This window comes from Apostichopus japonicus, chromosome 16, assembly GCF_037975245.1.
Source record: "Apostichopus japonicus isolate 1M-3 chromosome 16, ASM3797524v1, whole genome shotgun sequence".
Classification (NCBI taxonomy): domain Eukaryota; kingdom Metazoa; phylum Echinodermata; class Holothuroidea; order Aspidochirotida; family Stichopodidae; genus Apostichopus; species Apostichopus japonicus.
Window position 1 is genome coordinate 1,564,750 of NC_092576.1, and position 14,788 is coordinate 1,579,537.

Here is a 14,788-nt window from a genome sequence, read left to right on the forward strand (position 1 = left end):
ACTACAGCTGCTGATTGAACAGTGACATAAGTTCTCCAATCTATCACTACTATTATTCATAGCTGTAATATTTATTTATCTGAAACTTCTCTGAAGTTCTCTAAAGGCTTCGATGGGTTTTCTATTTTTTCCTTGCCTTGTGTACAGCTAGATGCTGTGACACTCACCCGTACAGAATCATTGCGAAGCTTGGTTGAAATATTAAATGAAAGCACAGCAAAAGTAGTTATACATTGGCAATCAAGCTTTTAAGCCCAGTCACTTAGACCGGGTATATATGGCTGACATTAAAAAGCAAGAATAGATCCTTTGAAATATCTCTTCCTGGACTAAAGTATTAAAAGATATCGATGGCAACAATTAATGCTTACTTTTCCGGTTCTGACTTTGGAATCAACTCTACAGTGCAGATCACTGGTTCTTGGTTGTCAAACAGTTCATCTGGTAGTTCACACGACTTCTGGGTGACCTGGAACTCCACGTCATAATTTTCAGTGTCAGAGGGTCTTCCTATATTTGTAGTTCCTGCTATCCCGTGTACTATCAGAGAAGCACTAGAAGGTAGAGGGATCTCTGTCTTCCAGGCATCACTAAGGTCCTTTGATCCTAGTTTCTGGAGATTAGACCGTACAGTATCTGTCAGTTTATACCCATTCAGACGGACACAGATGTAATCACTGAGCACACTTTTCATTGAGGGGTCAGGAGGATCTGACTTTCTGCCTTTTTTCTTTCTCTGAAGAACACTTAAGATAATTTGCCTGTCATCGCACCATTTCTTTTCAAGTGTGAAATGACCACACACTGAACCATCCTTCTTGAACCAGTTGATTGATATGCCATGGATGACTATAGTTTCATCATTGATAATGGTGGTGTAGGCAATCAACATCTTGAGTAAAGGAGTCCATGCATCCATGTATTCTTGAATTGTTGTACATGCAGGTGGCAGTCTCTCCGCTATTTCTGTGAAGCACTCCACGGGCATAGCCCTATGCTCCAGACATATACCATGTTTTGGAGTGAGCTTAATGAGCTGGATGGCTGGTGCTGGGATACCATGTTGCATCTTGCTGGTCAGTTGTACTTGAACAACATCTCCTGGGTTAAACTGACGGTTAAATTCAACATACTTCTTCAGCTCTGCAGACCCTTTCTTTGTCTCAACTCTCTCACATGTGACTTCTGTGATGACTTCACCTTTATCTTCATGAATGTCCTTTCTTTGCAGCTGACGCTGATTGGCAGTTGGCCATTTCTCTTCAAGTTTAGCTAAATCAAGATATTTTTTGTGTCGAACAATGTCGACCATACGCTGCCAATCATCTATTGGAATATGATGGATGTGCTCGTGGGTGGACAACCAAAGTTTGTTGTTGTGACTTCTCAGATTCACTTGCTTGGTTTCATAATCATAGATTCTGTTCCTCCAATTCAGTTGAATGGATTTTGCTTTGCTTTCAACTTTTTCTGGTCTCTTCCCGGGTTTGAGGTGACATTGTGCAATAGCTGTGGAGCTCCTACCTTCATCCAGGAACTTTTGAAAAGGATATGTCAGCTCCAGTTTCTCATCAGAAGCTGAGTGGACAACTGCTTGAAGACTATGGGGAACCACCTTCAGCTTCAGAGCTAACACCAACATCTCCACATTTTCTTCATACTTTTGGGCGTTCTCCATCTGCCGGAAACAGTGATGAGCGATGTGGGATATATCTTCATCATGCAGGTATGGATTTTCAGAACCTTCGAGAATTGCTATCAATATACGCTGACTGATGAGGTCAGGGTATGATCTGAGAGGAGCAAGACAAGGGTAACGATACAGATTCGAGGATGACACGGCCTCTGTGGCGATTAATTCTTTGGGTGGTATAACCGCCCTTAGTTGAGCCAGGGCTGCATTTTGTTGTGGGAACCTATCAACACAGACTAGAATCTTCTCCAGTTCAAAGATCTTATCTTTTCCATACTTTAAAACATTGTTGACATCCTTGTGTGTTCCTCTAAGCAAGGGCATATAATCATCTTTGGCACCATTTCCTGAGTTTTCTAGTTCCTGTGTTATCATGGAAGGTGGGTTCAGGAGACTACATGCATCATCTTTGAAGGTTTCACTCCAATCTTTAAGATCTTCTTCCATGATGGGCCGCTGATGATACACTAGCTTTGGACCAGATAACACATCCAGCTTGGAAACAATGGCGTCATTGAGCAGTGATACCACTTTCTGAATCAGGGTGACTGCACTAGGGTAGTTAATGAAATTCTTGTCCTTTAACATTTGTATGGGGTCCACGGGAGATACAAATCTTGAAATTTTGTACAACATTTCAAGTTGCTTGGTGATGTTATCTTCAAATTCAGCTTTACCATTGTAATGATTTGAGAGAAAATTCTCAACCCCTTCAAAGGTCAAGTTTTGCTTGCAAGAGACGACAGACCTTCCAATCACTGTCTCTCTCACTGAAGCATTAGATTCGTCCAAGGTGAGTATTATAGACACAGCTAGTCTATCCTGTCCTGGCTTGAACACGCAAAGGTTGGTACTGAAAACTTCAGGTAACATGTGACTAGCTACATGGGTTTGATTTGGGACATCATTATAAAAGGAGGAAGCTCTCTTCAATACTTCTTTGTCAAGTAGAGTGTCCTTACCAATAAAATAGGCTACATCTGTGATGTGTATACCAAGCTGGAATCCTGCATTATTCTCAAACCTTTCGATATGTAATGCAAAATCACCATAGCCAGGATTACCAATGGTAAAAACCTGTTTCTTTCTGAGGTCAAAAGCTTGTCTCTGCTCCAGTTCCTTGGTGGGTACCTGCCAATCAGAGGAAAACTGCATCGAATTGTGTTGTAACAGGCTGTTTGGCCATCTCTCTTTCACACCATGTTGTAGATTAAGTATTTTGATACCAACAAGCAACGAGTTGCATTCCGGTAGTATGTCTGTGACAATACCCATTGGATAAGGGTGTCTAGGAAACCACTGGGAATACTGTACTACGAAGAGCTTGTCTCTCATTTCAACATACCGAACAAAAAGATCTTTGTCGCGTTGAATCTTTTGATCTTGACATTTTGGATTGATAGAATACAGAGAAAACTTGATACCTTTATGTGTCTGTTTACTAACACCCTTTGGGAATATAAACATCTTTGGATACATTTGTAAACCACGGCATTCTATTGGACACATTAAGCCAATGTTATCTGGATCAAGGGTGCAAACGATTTTCTTCCATTTCAGATCAGTATGTCTTTTAACCCACATGACTTCTCCATAAGTGACATCATTATGATCATCCTTCTTTGATATCACCTTCACCACAGCCTGGTCGCCATCCAAGGCACGTTTCCTCCTGTGTTTATTTGACAGAGAAATCTTGTCAACAGAGTGTTTGCCACAGGGAATTCCATACACCTTGTTAAACTTGGCAAATCTCACAAGACAGAAGGGATATTTCTCTGGATCTTCTCTTGCTTTATTTAGGTAAAATTCTTTTTGTTCTTCATCACTCAAATCTTCTTCCTCTTCTTCTTCCTCCTCTTGGAATGCACCTTCCAGCTGTGATCGCTTTTGATCACCTACCACGGTCCTCTCAAGAACTACTCTCTCTTCCCCTTCCAGCATTCGGAATCTATGTCGACCCTTTCTTTTCTTACCCGGTTTTGCCCTTTTCTCTGCTGCCGCATCTTCCTTACTTGACTGTTCTTCTGTCACACACTCACCTTCATCAACCTTGGACTCCGAGTCCTGTCTTTTTCGTTCTTCGTTAACCTGTTTGTCCAACTCTTTCAGGATTTCATCACATAGATCTTGATCAACCGATTTATACTCCATTTCTATGTCAGAACCGTCAGCATCAACACTTTCATCACTGCAAAATCCTGGTAAAGGTGGTTGCAGCCCTGGACTGGTAACCAGGCTGTCATTCATGGCAGAGTCTTGCACATCAGCAGTAGCACAGATAGAGTTTATTTCAGCTTCAATAGACTCAGGGTATTTCAAACTATTCTTCTGTCGACATAATCCAATGTAACTTTTCCAGATATTTTTACATCCACCCATGTTGCAAAGTGCCAGCGGATCACCGACCACAAACAAACAACTTCTAGCTCTGGTGAAAGCAGTGATTAGTTCTCCCTCATCGGACATCATACCAAGATAATCACTGTTGGGAATTTCTTTAGAGTCCAATGATTTCACCTTTCTCGTCCTAACTGAGCTGATGAATACTACTTGAAACTGTTTTCCTAGATTCAAAAAAAATAGAAGGGAAAACTGTAATTTACTAAATCTGACCTCTACTGTCCTCTACTTACACATACAGCATCAGGTAATTGTACAGAATTTCAAAGGTGGGGGGGGGGTTCAAACTTTGCCTGACTGATTAAGGTAGAAAGCTGAACTTTTGTGGAAGGGTCCGAGGCAAATGAAGGATTTTATAAAGGAGGGGCACCATCACTGGGGTCATTGAAGCAGACTATGAAGGAGGTCTGGGAGTCAACCCTCATAAGAAAAGCACATTTAATATTACACATCAAAAGGTGCAAACTGAAGTGTATTAAGAGTATAAATTAGGTTTATATAAGTATAGGCCCTAAATGCTAGGTTTTGCTAATCAAATACTTTGTGTGAGGTTGAAACAAGAAGTTGTGAATGTGTGTGTGGGGGGGAGAGTGGGGGTGGGGGGGTTGGAGTTGCAGTACACTCCGCTGAATGCAAATATCTGCCAACTGCAACATTTTCCCTGTCCAACAATTAGGAAAGTGAAAATGGATCAACTCGGACTCATTTTGACTACCACTTAACACATGATGTATTACCTGACCAGAGGGACCAACATAACCAATAACCTAACAACCAACCCATCATCTGCTGATCACTTTAACCACAGGAAGCCTCCGAAAAGCATGTCTTTCCTTGTTTTGACCTCTTTTGACCCCAAATGACCTTCGATATGTAAATTGAGTACAAAGTTTAGATTCATCATCTATTGATCGCTATGACTAAGCTTGATCAATATCAACCATTAATAGAAAGAGTACATTTTTACATGATTTTCATGATTTTGACCTCCTTTCTTTTGACCTGACAATTACCTAAAACTTTTATGATTATAATCATCTGCAGATCACTATGACCACGTTTGGTCGAATTGGAGTGAACAGCAAAGACTAAACATGGCATGAAAGCATGACAATTGAATCCTTGCTTTATGATTACCTTGTACATTATGCACAGTGTCGACGACCACGTGAGAAAGCCTCTTCTTCCTCAAAGAAATCCTCAAATGCTTGACCTGTCGAGCACAAACATAAGAAGTAATGTTCAAGCAAATGCAAATACAAGATCTATATTGTGAGAAATATCCCAACAAGAAAGTCTTACATGTATGTAGTTGATATCCACTACAGTATGTAGGCATTATATCTCCTACTTGACAGGAAAATATTTGATGGGGTTCTTCTTTCTTCGGTTCTCATTTCATTTCATTAGACTTATCTCTAAACGTCTTCCAATATAATACTCATCATTTTAACTGTTGGATGTAAGCTCATAAACCATTGTAAAAGCTATTATATTACCATGCAAAAGCAGAACAATCTAGCTAATAAGGCCCTTATTATTCACTTTAAAAGGTACACCCACGCACATACCAAACATTAAAAAATCAATTCCTCATGCAGTTTAAAACCCGTCTTGTGCAAAGTGCTTGTGCCAACTACATTTGCAACTTTGATGCTGTTAACTGTTGTCATTATCTGTCAAACGGACATGTACATGGTGCATACATCCTTAACATGTCCGCCCTATCTTATGACTACAAACGACCAGGTTGGCCACCATGCATAGTCTCCAACAGCTCATACTCTGACTCCTACTAGCTGGGAAACAATTCAGTCTCAATCCAGCCAATATAATTGTAGACCCTGTTGTTAACACATAACGATCGATATGTGTAAATAGTACTTAGCAACAAAGCTGCAATCAGTAAATTTTGTTGCTTTGAACTTTATAACATCACAATTTTGTAATAAAGGCATTAATTTCCAATTTTCTACAATGTTAAGTATGCTCTTATTGGAGCCAACCTTCTTTTGCCTAAAATACACTGTTACACAGTCATTGATATGCATACTGAGGGCCAGGGTATCCAATTGTCCAAACAGACTTGACATCCAGGCCTGTGAACTTGTTACCCAGTGAAACATTAAAAGATATAAGGTAGTTGAAGTCATTCACCTGAGATACATAAGATGCCAAAACAGCAATCTGGTTATCAGTGCGAAAGTCATCCAACTCGTCCGGCCAATGTTCCCTCAAACTCTCAATCTGTTCCACAATTTCCTCTGCCTGGAAATAAACAGAGTGACACATGAATCAACTTTATTAAACGCCTTCTTCAAATTGAACTTTAAATATTACTTATGGCATCTTGTATTCATATGCGGCATTTATAATATGTCCTGGGAAACAAAAGGTTGTGTTTCTAAAGAGTCACATGCAGTGTCACACACCTGCATTCACTCTATCATATAAGCAAATTTTTAGCTACAGTATGGTGGATGTGACTGAAAACAAACATGGCATAGTTTAACTTAAGTCAATCTTTATAAGCTGTGTCAAACCAGACTGTCAGAAAAGATCCCCCGTTTTTAATTCTCTTATGCATTGATAATAATTGTATTAAGTAACTCACCTCTTTTGCATTTATGTAAGATAGTCCCCGTTTTTCTTCTGTACCTTGAACTGTCGAGAATGTTACAGAGGGCAGTGCTCTCTGTGGGGAATGTGCTGTAACAGCTTTGAAATGTTTAACTTGATAGCAGTGGACACCAATGAAGTCAAGAATCTCTTGCTCCATCCTGTAGTTGTCGATTAAAAAGTGAGCATTGTTGCAGTTGTTCTCCATGCTCCAATAAAACAGTCGCTCCAACATGGACGGACGAAATTGGTGCCTACGAGCCATCTCAGAGAACACCTTCAAAGTCAACCAGACATGAACCATCAGTTCGTAAAGAGCTTGCACATACACTTGTGACATATCAATACCATCATAATCTTCAAACTGCTGTAAGAAGCATAATTGTTATTTTTCAAAGTGCACTCATCCATTTGTAAACAATTAGCAATTGTAACAAATGTCATGGTATACCACAGTTCATGAAACTTTATGTTGTGGTTTACAACCTGGAAACCAGTGCAACCATGTATGCCCAATTACTGACACGTCACAGACATGGACACATAGTTGTGTTGTAATGTCTGCTATTAAACAATATTTTATTACCAATTTCAACTTTCTGAGTTGTGGTGGTATTACAGCTTCAAAATTTGACCTCTGTTGACCTCTGAGATGATTTACATACCAAAGAACTTCAACCTTAAACAATTCTGTGATAAGTGAAGTTGACTAATTGTTGTTATGATATTGTATCCTGGATTAAATGACAAATAATGAGTTTGAATGCACTCTACATTTTTTTGACTTTTCATTAAAACTGCATCAGCCCGGACAATGCAGACAATCCAGTGTTGCCCATGTAGTAAGAAAATGGCCACTGGATGGACAAAAAAGTAAGGCACAGTTAATTATCTGTATTTACTTCACTGGAAGTTTATTGTATTTCAAGGGAAAATTAAACAATAATTGCAATAACAGGAAAGGAAAACTTTGACAAAATATGTGCTATGATGACCACTGGATTAAAGAGCTTCTGGCAAAAATTCACATGTCTATATAGTTAGGAACATTCCTTGTGTCATGTTTTCTGTCACTGGAATTAGTCCTTTCAAAATACCCATCAAAACACTTAGTAAATCTTACATGTGGACGCAGTTGTTTATGGTCTCCAGAGAGCACCACGACAGTTCTTGGTCCAGCAAGAGCAAGAGGCATCATGGTCTCAGTTTCAAGTGCTTGGCCAGCTTCATCGACGAAGATGTGAGAAAATATTCCATACGTCCCTCCTAATGCAACCAGGTGGATGGCAGTTGAAAGGGTGGTAATAACAATCCGTACACCTTAGGGAGAGAAAAGCAAAAGTCATATGTTACGGTGCTGATTCTTAAGCAATTTATTTAGGGACATGACTTGACATGAAATGTTAACTTGTAAACACAAGATCACCACCACTACTGTATTGCTTAATCCTATCAGCATGAATTTTCAAATACTTTGGATTTGCAAAGAAGAGTTTATGAAAGGTATATTTCAGTTTTCATGAACAAATCAATAGATAATTTCACTACAAATTGACCACAAACAGTTAGCATTGCAGTTGCACTTGACATTTGGATCCACACAATATGTGAGAAGTCCATCCAAGTTTAACATCCGAAGCTATTACATTTATTACATCTTTGAATTTAACTTCTGTTGACCTCAAATAACATTTGAACTTCACCATTAACATTACCCTTCTTATACTCACTACATGACACCATACAAAGACTATGACTTCAATCAAAATTTTCCTCATTGAGATATGTTTGCTCACATGATATTCACATTGACTGTTGACCTCACATGACCTTTGACCTCCACCAACACAATTGCTTCCCATATTTAACAGGGGTAATGTACATGTTGATTATGACATCCAAGCAAGGGTCTCATCTTGAGATATTTTCACATTTTGAACTCTGTTGAACTCAAGTGACCTTTGACATCCAGCAAACTGCCCATTGCTTTAACAATGTTTGAACAAATGTACATAATTGTGATTTAATGGCAGAAATAAACAAAATGAAACAAAAAGGAAACAAAATGAAACAAAATACAATTGCTTATTGTTTATAGTACAGGTAGTTTACATGCTTCATATGACATCCAAGCTAGTGTCTCAATTTGTGATATCATGTTTATTATATTAAAGGCTTACCTTCATCCAAGTTTCCCTTCTGACATACTTGTTTACATCCATTAGCATCCCACATGCTTCCACATAAATGCATGGGATCATGATCCTTTAGTAGAAGATACAAGCCCAACCCAACATCTTTGCTGTAGTATATGATAGGGCTGTGTGAGTTGTCAGTTTATAAATCATTGTGGGACCTATAATCGTGTACTTTCTTTATGTTTTATTTTAATTATTTCAAGTTAGAAACTTAGTAAACAAGGTTGACACTAAGACCAGTCTAGTCTACTGAACATTGTTCATTGTCAAATTCATTTGCAGGTGTTGATGATAGAGATTTCAGTCTCTGATGAGTGAGCAAGCTAATCAGTAGCATATTAAGCAGTGAACTATTAGCTTTGGTACACATATTTGTTCTACGTAAGTAATGGCTAGGCCCTAAGTTTAATGTTTGAAAACATTGCCATCTTTCTTACTCTTAATATGGTCAATCGTGGGCTTGGCAAATCTGCCATTAGCATCTTGAATGCAAAAGTCATCTCTGATTTCATCGGGAACAGTGAGTGGTTCTCTGTCGGCTGCATACAACCTCAAAACTGGTCTACCTGCAATACGTCTGTACTCATCAAAGAAATTCTTCAAGTATTCTGTGATGAACAAATCAGCCGCACTGAAAGAAAATGATGATGTTAAAGCAGAATTTTGCATTGAACTCCATATGGTACAAGGTGAACACAGAAGGGTACCAAGTTTACAAGCTATCTGGCCTTTGTTCATTAAAGTGACCATTGATATATTTATGAACAAGTCATGATAAACAATAATTCACTTTGACTTATGTTTACCTCATATATCTTTGACATCACACAATCATAGAATGGTTCATAAATTAGGGGGAATTAAGGGGAATGGACATACTAAACGTAAACTTAACGTGGTGCATATTTTAGTATAACTACTATAATTGACAAATTTGTACAGCTTTCCAAATAATTCTTTTTGAATTTAGACCTTTACCAAGATAAACATTGGATCTGCGTAGCAAGTATGAAGCTCAATCAAACTGCATTTTTGGATTTGCTCTGCGAACTTTGCTGACATAAAATTGTCTATGGCTGCCACAAATGATACTGTAGATTATTAGTTTCTTGCAATTTTGAGGTGGACCTATAGGAATTTCAAGTTATGTTATGAATATGTCTCCAGATTAACTCTTCCAGAAGTTGAATTTTGGATAACCCACCATTAAAAGCCTTCTACAGAAACAATTGAGTGCCTGCACTGACTATGATTGACCAACACATTTACTAACATGCTACCTCAACCATTTCCTGGATTCTTCTTACTTTTGGCAAAGATAAAAGGTGCTTATATCAGCTGCTCAGGGTTTACTTGTAACGTGAAAGTTTATAATTAGTTGCTAGTTAATATCTCTTGACATACCTGTTTGAATGAGTGCATACTAGTAACTTGCTTTCATTGTCTGATTTCATTATCTCTGTGATAGTTTGAGCCAAAGTCAATGTCTTCCCAGTACCAAAGGGTCCGATGAGCAAGGAAGGGCCTTGTCTGAAAGGGACAATATTCTTGGCCTTGGAGATGAAGTTCTTAGCCTCTTCTTGACGATGATTTAAGGGAACATTGCCACCATCATCTCTCATACTCTGTTGAGCGTCTTGTTTCACAGTTAGAAACCTAACCATGTGTGATAGAAAACATTAACAGCTTACTTATTAACTTTGTTATAATTATTGCGACTGATAACCTAATGTGGAATACAAAAATAGACCATACTGCTACACAGCAAAACCACAAATATTCAACATGCTGCATTTTAATTCTAGGGGTCTGAGTGAAAGTTGAAACTGAAACATTTGGCAGGAAAACCACTGGATTTGCTAAGAAGGAGAAAAATAAAGAAACACTGTTTACTTGCAATGTATCTTAGTATCCTAGTTTTGTGCATTACTTTATTTGCCTGCTATTAATAAGCATGTTACATGGTTAGCAACATCCAACTTAAACAGACATGTGACTAGATTATCTCCTTTTAGGCACTAAAAGGAATTAGTTGACATCTATACTAACTAAGGAATATGCCTATTTTTAAAAATAAGAGAAATTTGTACGTACCGTGGAAACATCTTTCCTGGAGGAAAGAGTAGCTGTTTTTCTTTGAAGTTGTCAATGGCATAAAGTTGTTTACAGAAAGGCATTCTGTCAATCTTGAACTGGACTTGGACTCCAATTTCACACTTATCCTGTAACTTTTGATCCTGTACACACTCCTCTGACAAGCTTACATAGAAATTGTCAAACTCTCTGAGATCAAGATTGCGACGAACAACAATTTCTGCTTCATAGACCTTTTCAGGATGAACATCAAATTTGAGCCACACCATACGTACACATTTTCTGACCAATTGGCTAGCTTCAGAGTCATCAAATGCAGTAGTCATTGTTATCTTTCCCCAAAGACAACGATCCAAGTTCACAAGCCCATAAACTTCATGATCGATGTTTTTCTGTGCAAGCATTTTGTGTCTTCCATTGAATCTGCAAACAATGAAAGGCCAATTTATACAAAGAGACATTACGGCAAACTCATATACACAAGACATTCATTACGAGATCTCACAGCGTACAAGTATTTATCTCACACCAACTGTACTCCAAACTCTCAAAAATTCAAAAATGGTCAGCTTATGTTGCCGCAAGTATTATATCCTCCGAACCACCTCTCAGGGATGTCCCAAAGACTATCTAAGCTAATGTTGGGACTTTATGAAAATCCAGAGAAAAAAATGCGGTATAGGCTCCAAATTTTGCATGCTACAGTGTGTTAGGATATTAGTTAAAAATTTGTGGAAAAGCTCATGCCTGTTTCAACTGGGACTGAAAGATCGTGTGGAGCCGAAACCAAATTTCAAAATCGGGAAGAATTCTGGCATCACTGCACCTCTCCATAGTTTCCAAAAACAAGTAGGTCATGACAATAAACCTTGTTTATAATTCACAGTACAAAATAAATTATACTATTTGCGGAAGAGCAATATTGCAGGGCCAGTGACAAAATTACTGGCCTGCTTCCACCCATCAGTGTCCAGTCAAACATATTGCACACAAAATGCAGTGCACGGCTATTGTATTTAAATCTAGCTACATGCCTTTCAGTTGATTCTTCTAATTGAATCAGGTTCAAAATAAGCAATCTACATATAATTAATGCTGCTTGAACAGAAGTGATTTCACGCATGCATCTTGATGGGAATGTGTTTCCAGAAAAAAGAGGGCTGCTTTTTCAGCACATTGTGTGTTTCCTCAATGGGCTATTTGGACTCAAACTTTTATACGTACACATGCAGCTTGAACCCACCCAGTCCAACTAGGTTATGTCTTGTTTTTCCTGTCAAAGAAACTTTGAGCATGATTTAGAGAAAGCACTGTCACTGTAAACCTCTGGCATCACCAAGTCTTTTATTGCAGGTTCGAGTACTAGCTAGCCAAATCATCACATTGTGCCATTTGGCAAAGCACAAACTTTCTATTGCCTCTCTTCACCTAGACGTATAGACAGGGATTTGTGAGGTAACTTGTAAATATAGTTGCTTGCGCCAGTTTGTGGCTGCATGCACACTATCTGAAGACCCTCAGGGGACACATTGGTGTGGTGCGCTGTGGTGCCCCGGGAGGGATTGTATAAATTGTGTACACTTGCATGTGTACATGTGTGTGACAAGTTAACAATGACCAGGGGCTAGCTTTGCAAAGATGTGTGAGGAAGCATGGGCCTGGAACAAGACTGTAAACCTTCACCTTTATCCTATTGAACTATCGGACTGAGAAGATGTTCCCTATATTGTAAATGCATTATTTCTTAACGAGTGGCTGTCTAAACAGCTTGTTCATTGCACAACTAAGGGAGTTAGTAGAAGGAATGGATACTCAATACCACATTTGACATGCATCTCTCAGTTCACATTATTCAAGATTAGACCATATCCATTGATGTTTATCTTCTTCAAAACACAACAGATACCAACAAAAAATAATGATAAAAAATGAATAATCTACATTACACAAATTGTTATTGAGGTGTAAAAAATTATCTGTAATGTTTTCAGGAAAATTAATGGATGTTTCTGATTAAAGGCCTTCGAGCAAAAGTACCTCTTCATTTCCTTCTTGCAGGCTTTTTCTTCTTCCCATGTCATTCTTCTAAAATACTCCTGAAAGTTCTCTTGTGATGGATTATCCATGAGTTTGACTTCCAAAGTTTTCAATGGGTACCTTTTCAATAAGTTCTCAGAAAACTTATCGGTAGCAAGAGTGGTGTCATATGGCACGAGCTGAAAGCTCTCCCAGGAGTCGTCTTTATGCTGGGAGCCACCTCGAGACTTTGCGTCAACCCTGACCAGAAGCTGTTGACAGAGACATGGCCACTCTCCAAAGTCAAAGATCACTCCCTGATCGAATAGATTATACTGAGTGTCTCCTTTCACATGGAATTGCACCGTGACACATACAAACCCCTCCGCATTTCTTTTCAAATCTCCAGAAAGGAGCTCTTTATGATGTCGCTGTTTTCCTTTCAAGGACTTTACAGGAAAGTAGAATAGCTCATGTCTGCTATGCCAGAAAGATACTCTCTGTAGTTGTTTCTGGAAAAAAAGATATACAGTACACAAATGCAACCATAACCATAACCAGTCAGTGAATTAACTTTTAAAATAATCACCTATTTTGTAAGCACCTATCTTTACCTCATACTACCTATACTACAGGCCACATTTCATGGTATGCTGAACATACCTTTACAGTAGCTAAACAGAATTTTGTTCATGTAACGTACAGTATCACTTCAAATCTTGTTCAATAAACACTCAAATTTAGTTTGATGTGCAGTTAAGTTGCATTTTACATTTGATCCACTTGATTCAATTATATAGCAGCTTGTGACACATGTTTTTGTTGTTTTTCTTATTTTTGATGTTTAGTCTTGTACAATGGTTACTTTTGGTTCACTGTATCTTGTAGAGCGAGCAGTCCTGGAAATTATTCCTTACATTAATACTTAACGAAAGTGAACTAGCAATGCTACGGATACACAGTCAAAGACCTTACTAGATGAAGAACAGGGTGTAATATTTACTGAATGTTATTACAAATCCAAATTCCAAGGCTTCAGTCAAATACATAAATGTACTGATTAATGATGAGAACGATCCAGCTGTATGTGTTGAAGTTAAGTGTCCTTGGAAGGTAACAGCAATACCAGATAAAAGCAAAAATGCAATTTAAATGCATATAGAGGTTTCATAATATAATCTGGTGCATCTTATACTAACCTGCTAGCTGAAGGTTCCTTCCACATGATAACATGCTGTCAAGGTGTCCACAGATTGCTCTTTCACCAACATGACATTACAAGAAATCCATATACAGGACATAAATGATACCTTAATCTTTTCTTCTTTGACATTTTGTTTTCATTAATTTTGAAGACTATGACCTCTGCATGATGACCTCAAATAACTTTGATCTCCAATAAAGGCAATATGGTTAATCTACCCATCTACATACTAGATATGGGACACTGTAAAGTCTCGCCTGAGAAATTGTCTTTAACAAGGTGTGCAGACTTTGACTGCTGATGGGCTCAAAATAACATAGACCTAGTTTACATAAATGCAAATTTGAATTCAACAACTCAATATGAGTCTTCACATATATCTTTAACATGGGATAGATCTAAGTACCACTTCTGAGATATCATATTTACTTTCAGGTCAAATTTCTATACTCAAACTGGGACATCTGCAAACCAAGTGGGAGTTTCAAACTTTGCCCTCAACTTAGCACTGATCTATCCAAGATTAATGTATGTCGTCCAGTTACAGAGTTGTTGACAATT

At 38.3% G+C, this 14,788-nt stretch overlaps 1 protein-coding gene across 2 annotated transcripts in view; it reads right to left on the reverse strand.

The window, feature by feature from the left end:
• Positions 1–14,788, reverse strand: part of LOC139982060 (3'-5' exoribonuclease HELZ2-like) — a 51,423-nt gene that overhangs the window by 16,341 nt on the left and 20,294 nt on the right. For both annotated transcript variants that reach the window (XM_071994573.1, XM_071994572.1), the window contains exons 15-23: positions 13,045–13,535; positions 11,008–11,430; positions 10,318–10,569; positions 9,351–9,544; positions 7,839–8,035; positions 6,711–6,992; positions 6,254–6,364; positions 5,234–5,309; positions 372–4,260 (exon numbers count right to left, since the gene is read on the reverse strand). In XM_071994573.1, the coding sequence (XP_071850674.1) occupies positions 372–4,260; positions 5,234–5,309; positions 6,254–6,364; positions 6,711–6,992; positions 7,839–8,035; positions 9,351–9,544; positions 10,318–10,569; positions 11,008–11,430; positions 13,045–13,535 (5,915 nt within the window). The remainder of the gene's footprint in view (positions 1–371; positions 4,261–5,233; positions 5,310–6,253; positions 6,365–6,710; positions 6,993–7,838; positions 8,036–9,350; positions 9,545–10,317; positions 10,570–11,007; positions 11,431–13,044; positions 13,536–14,788) is intronic.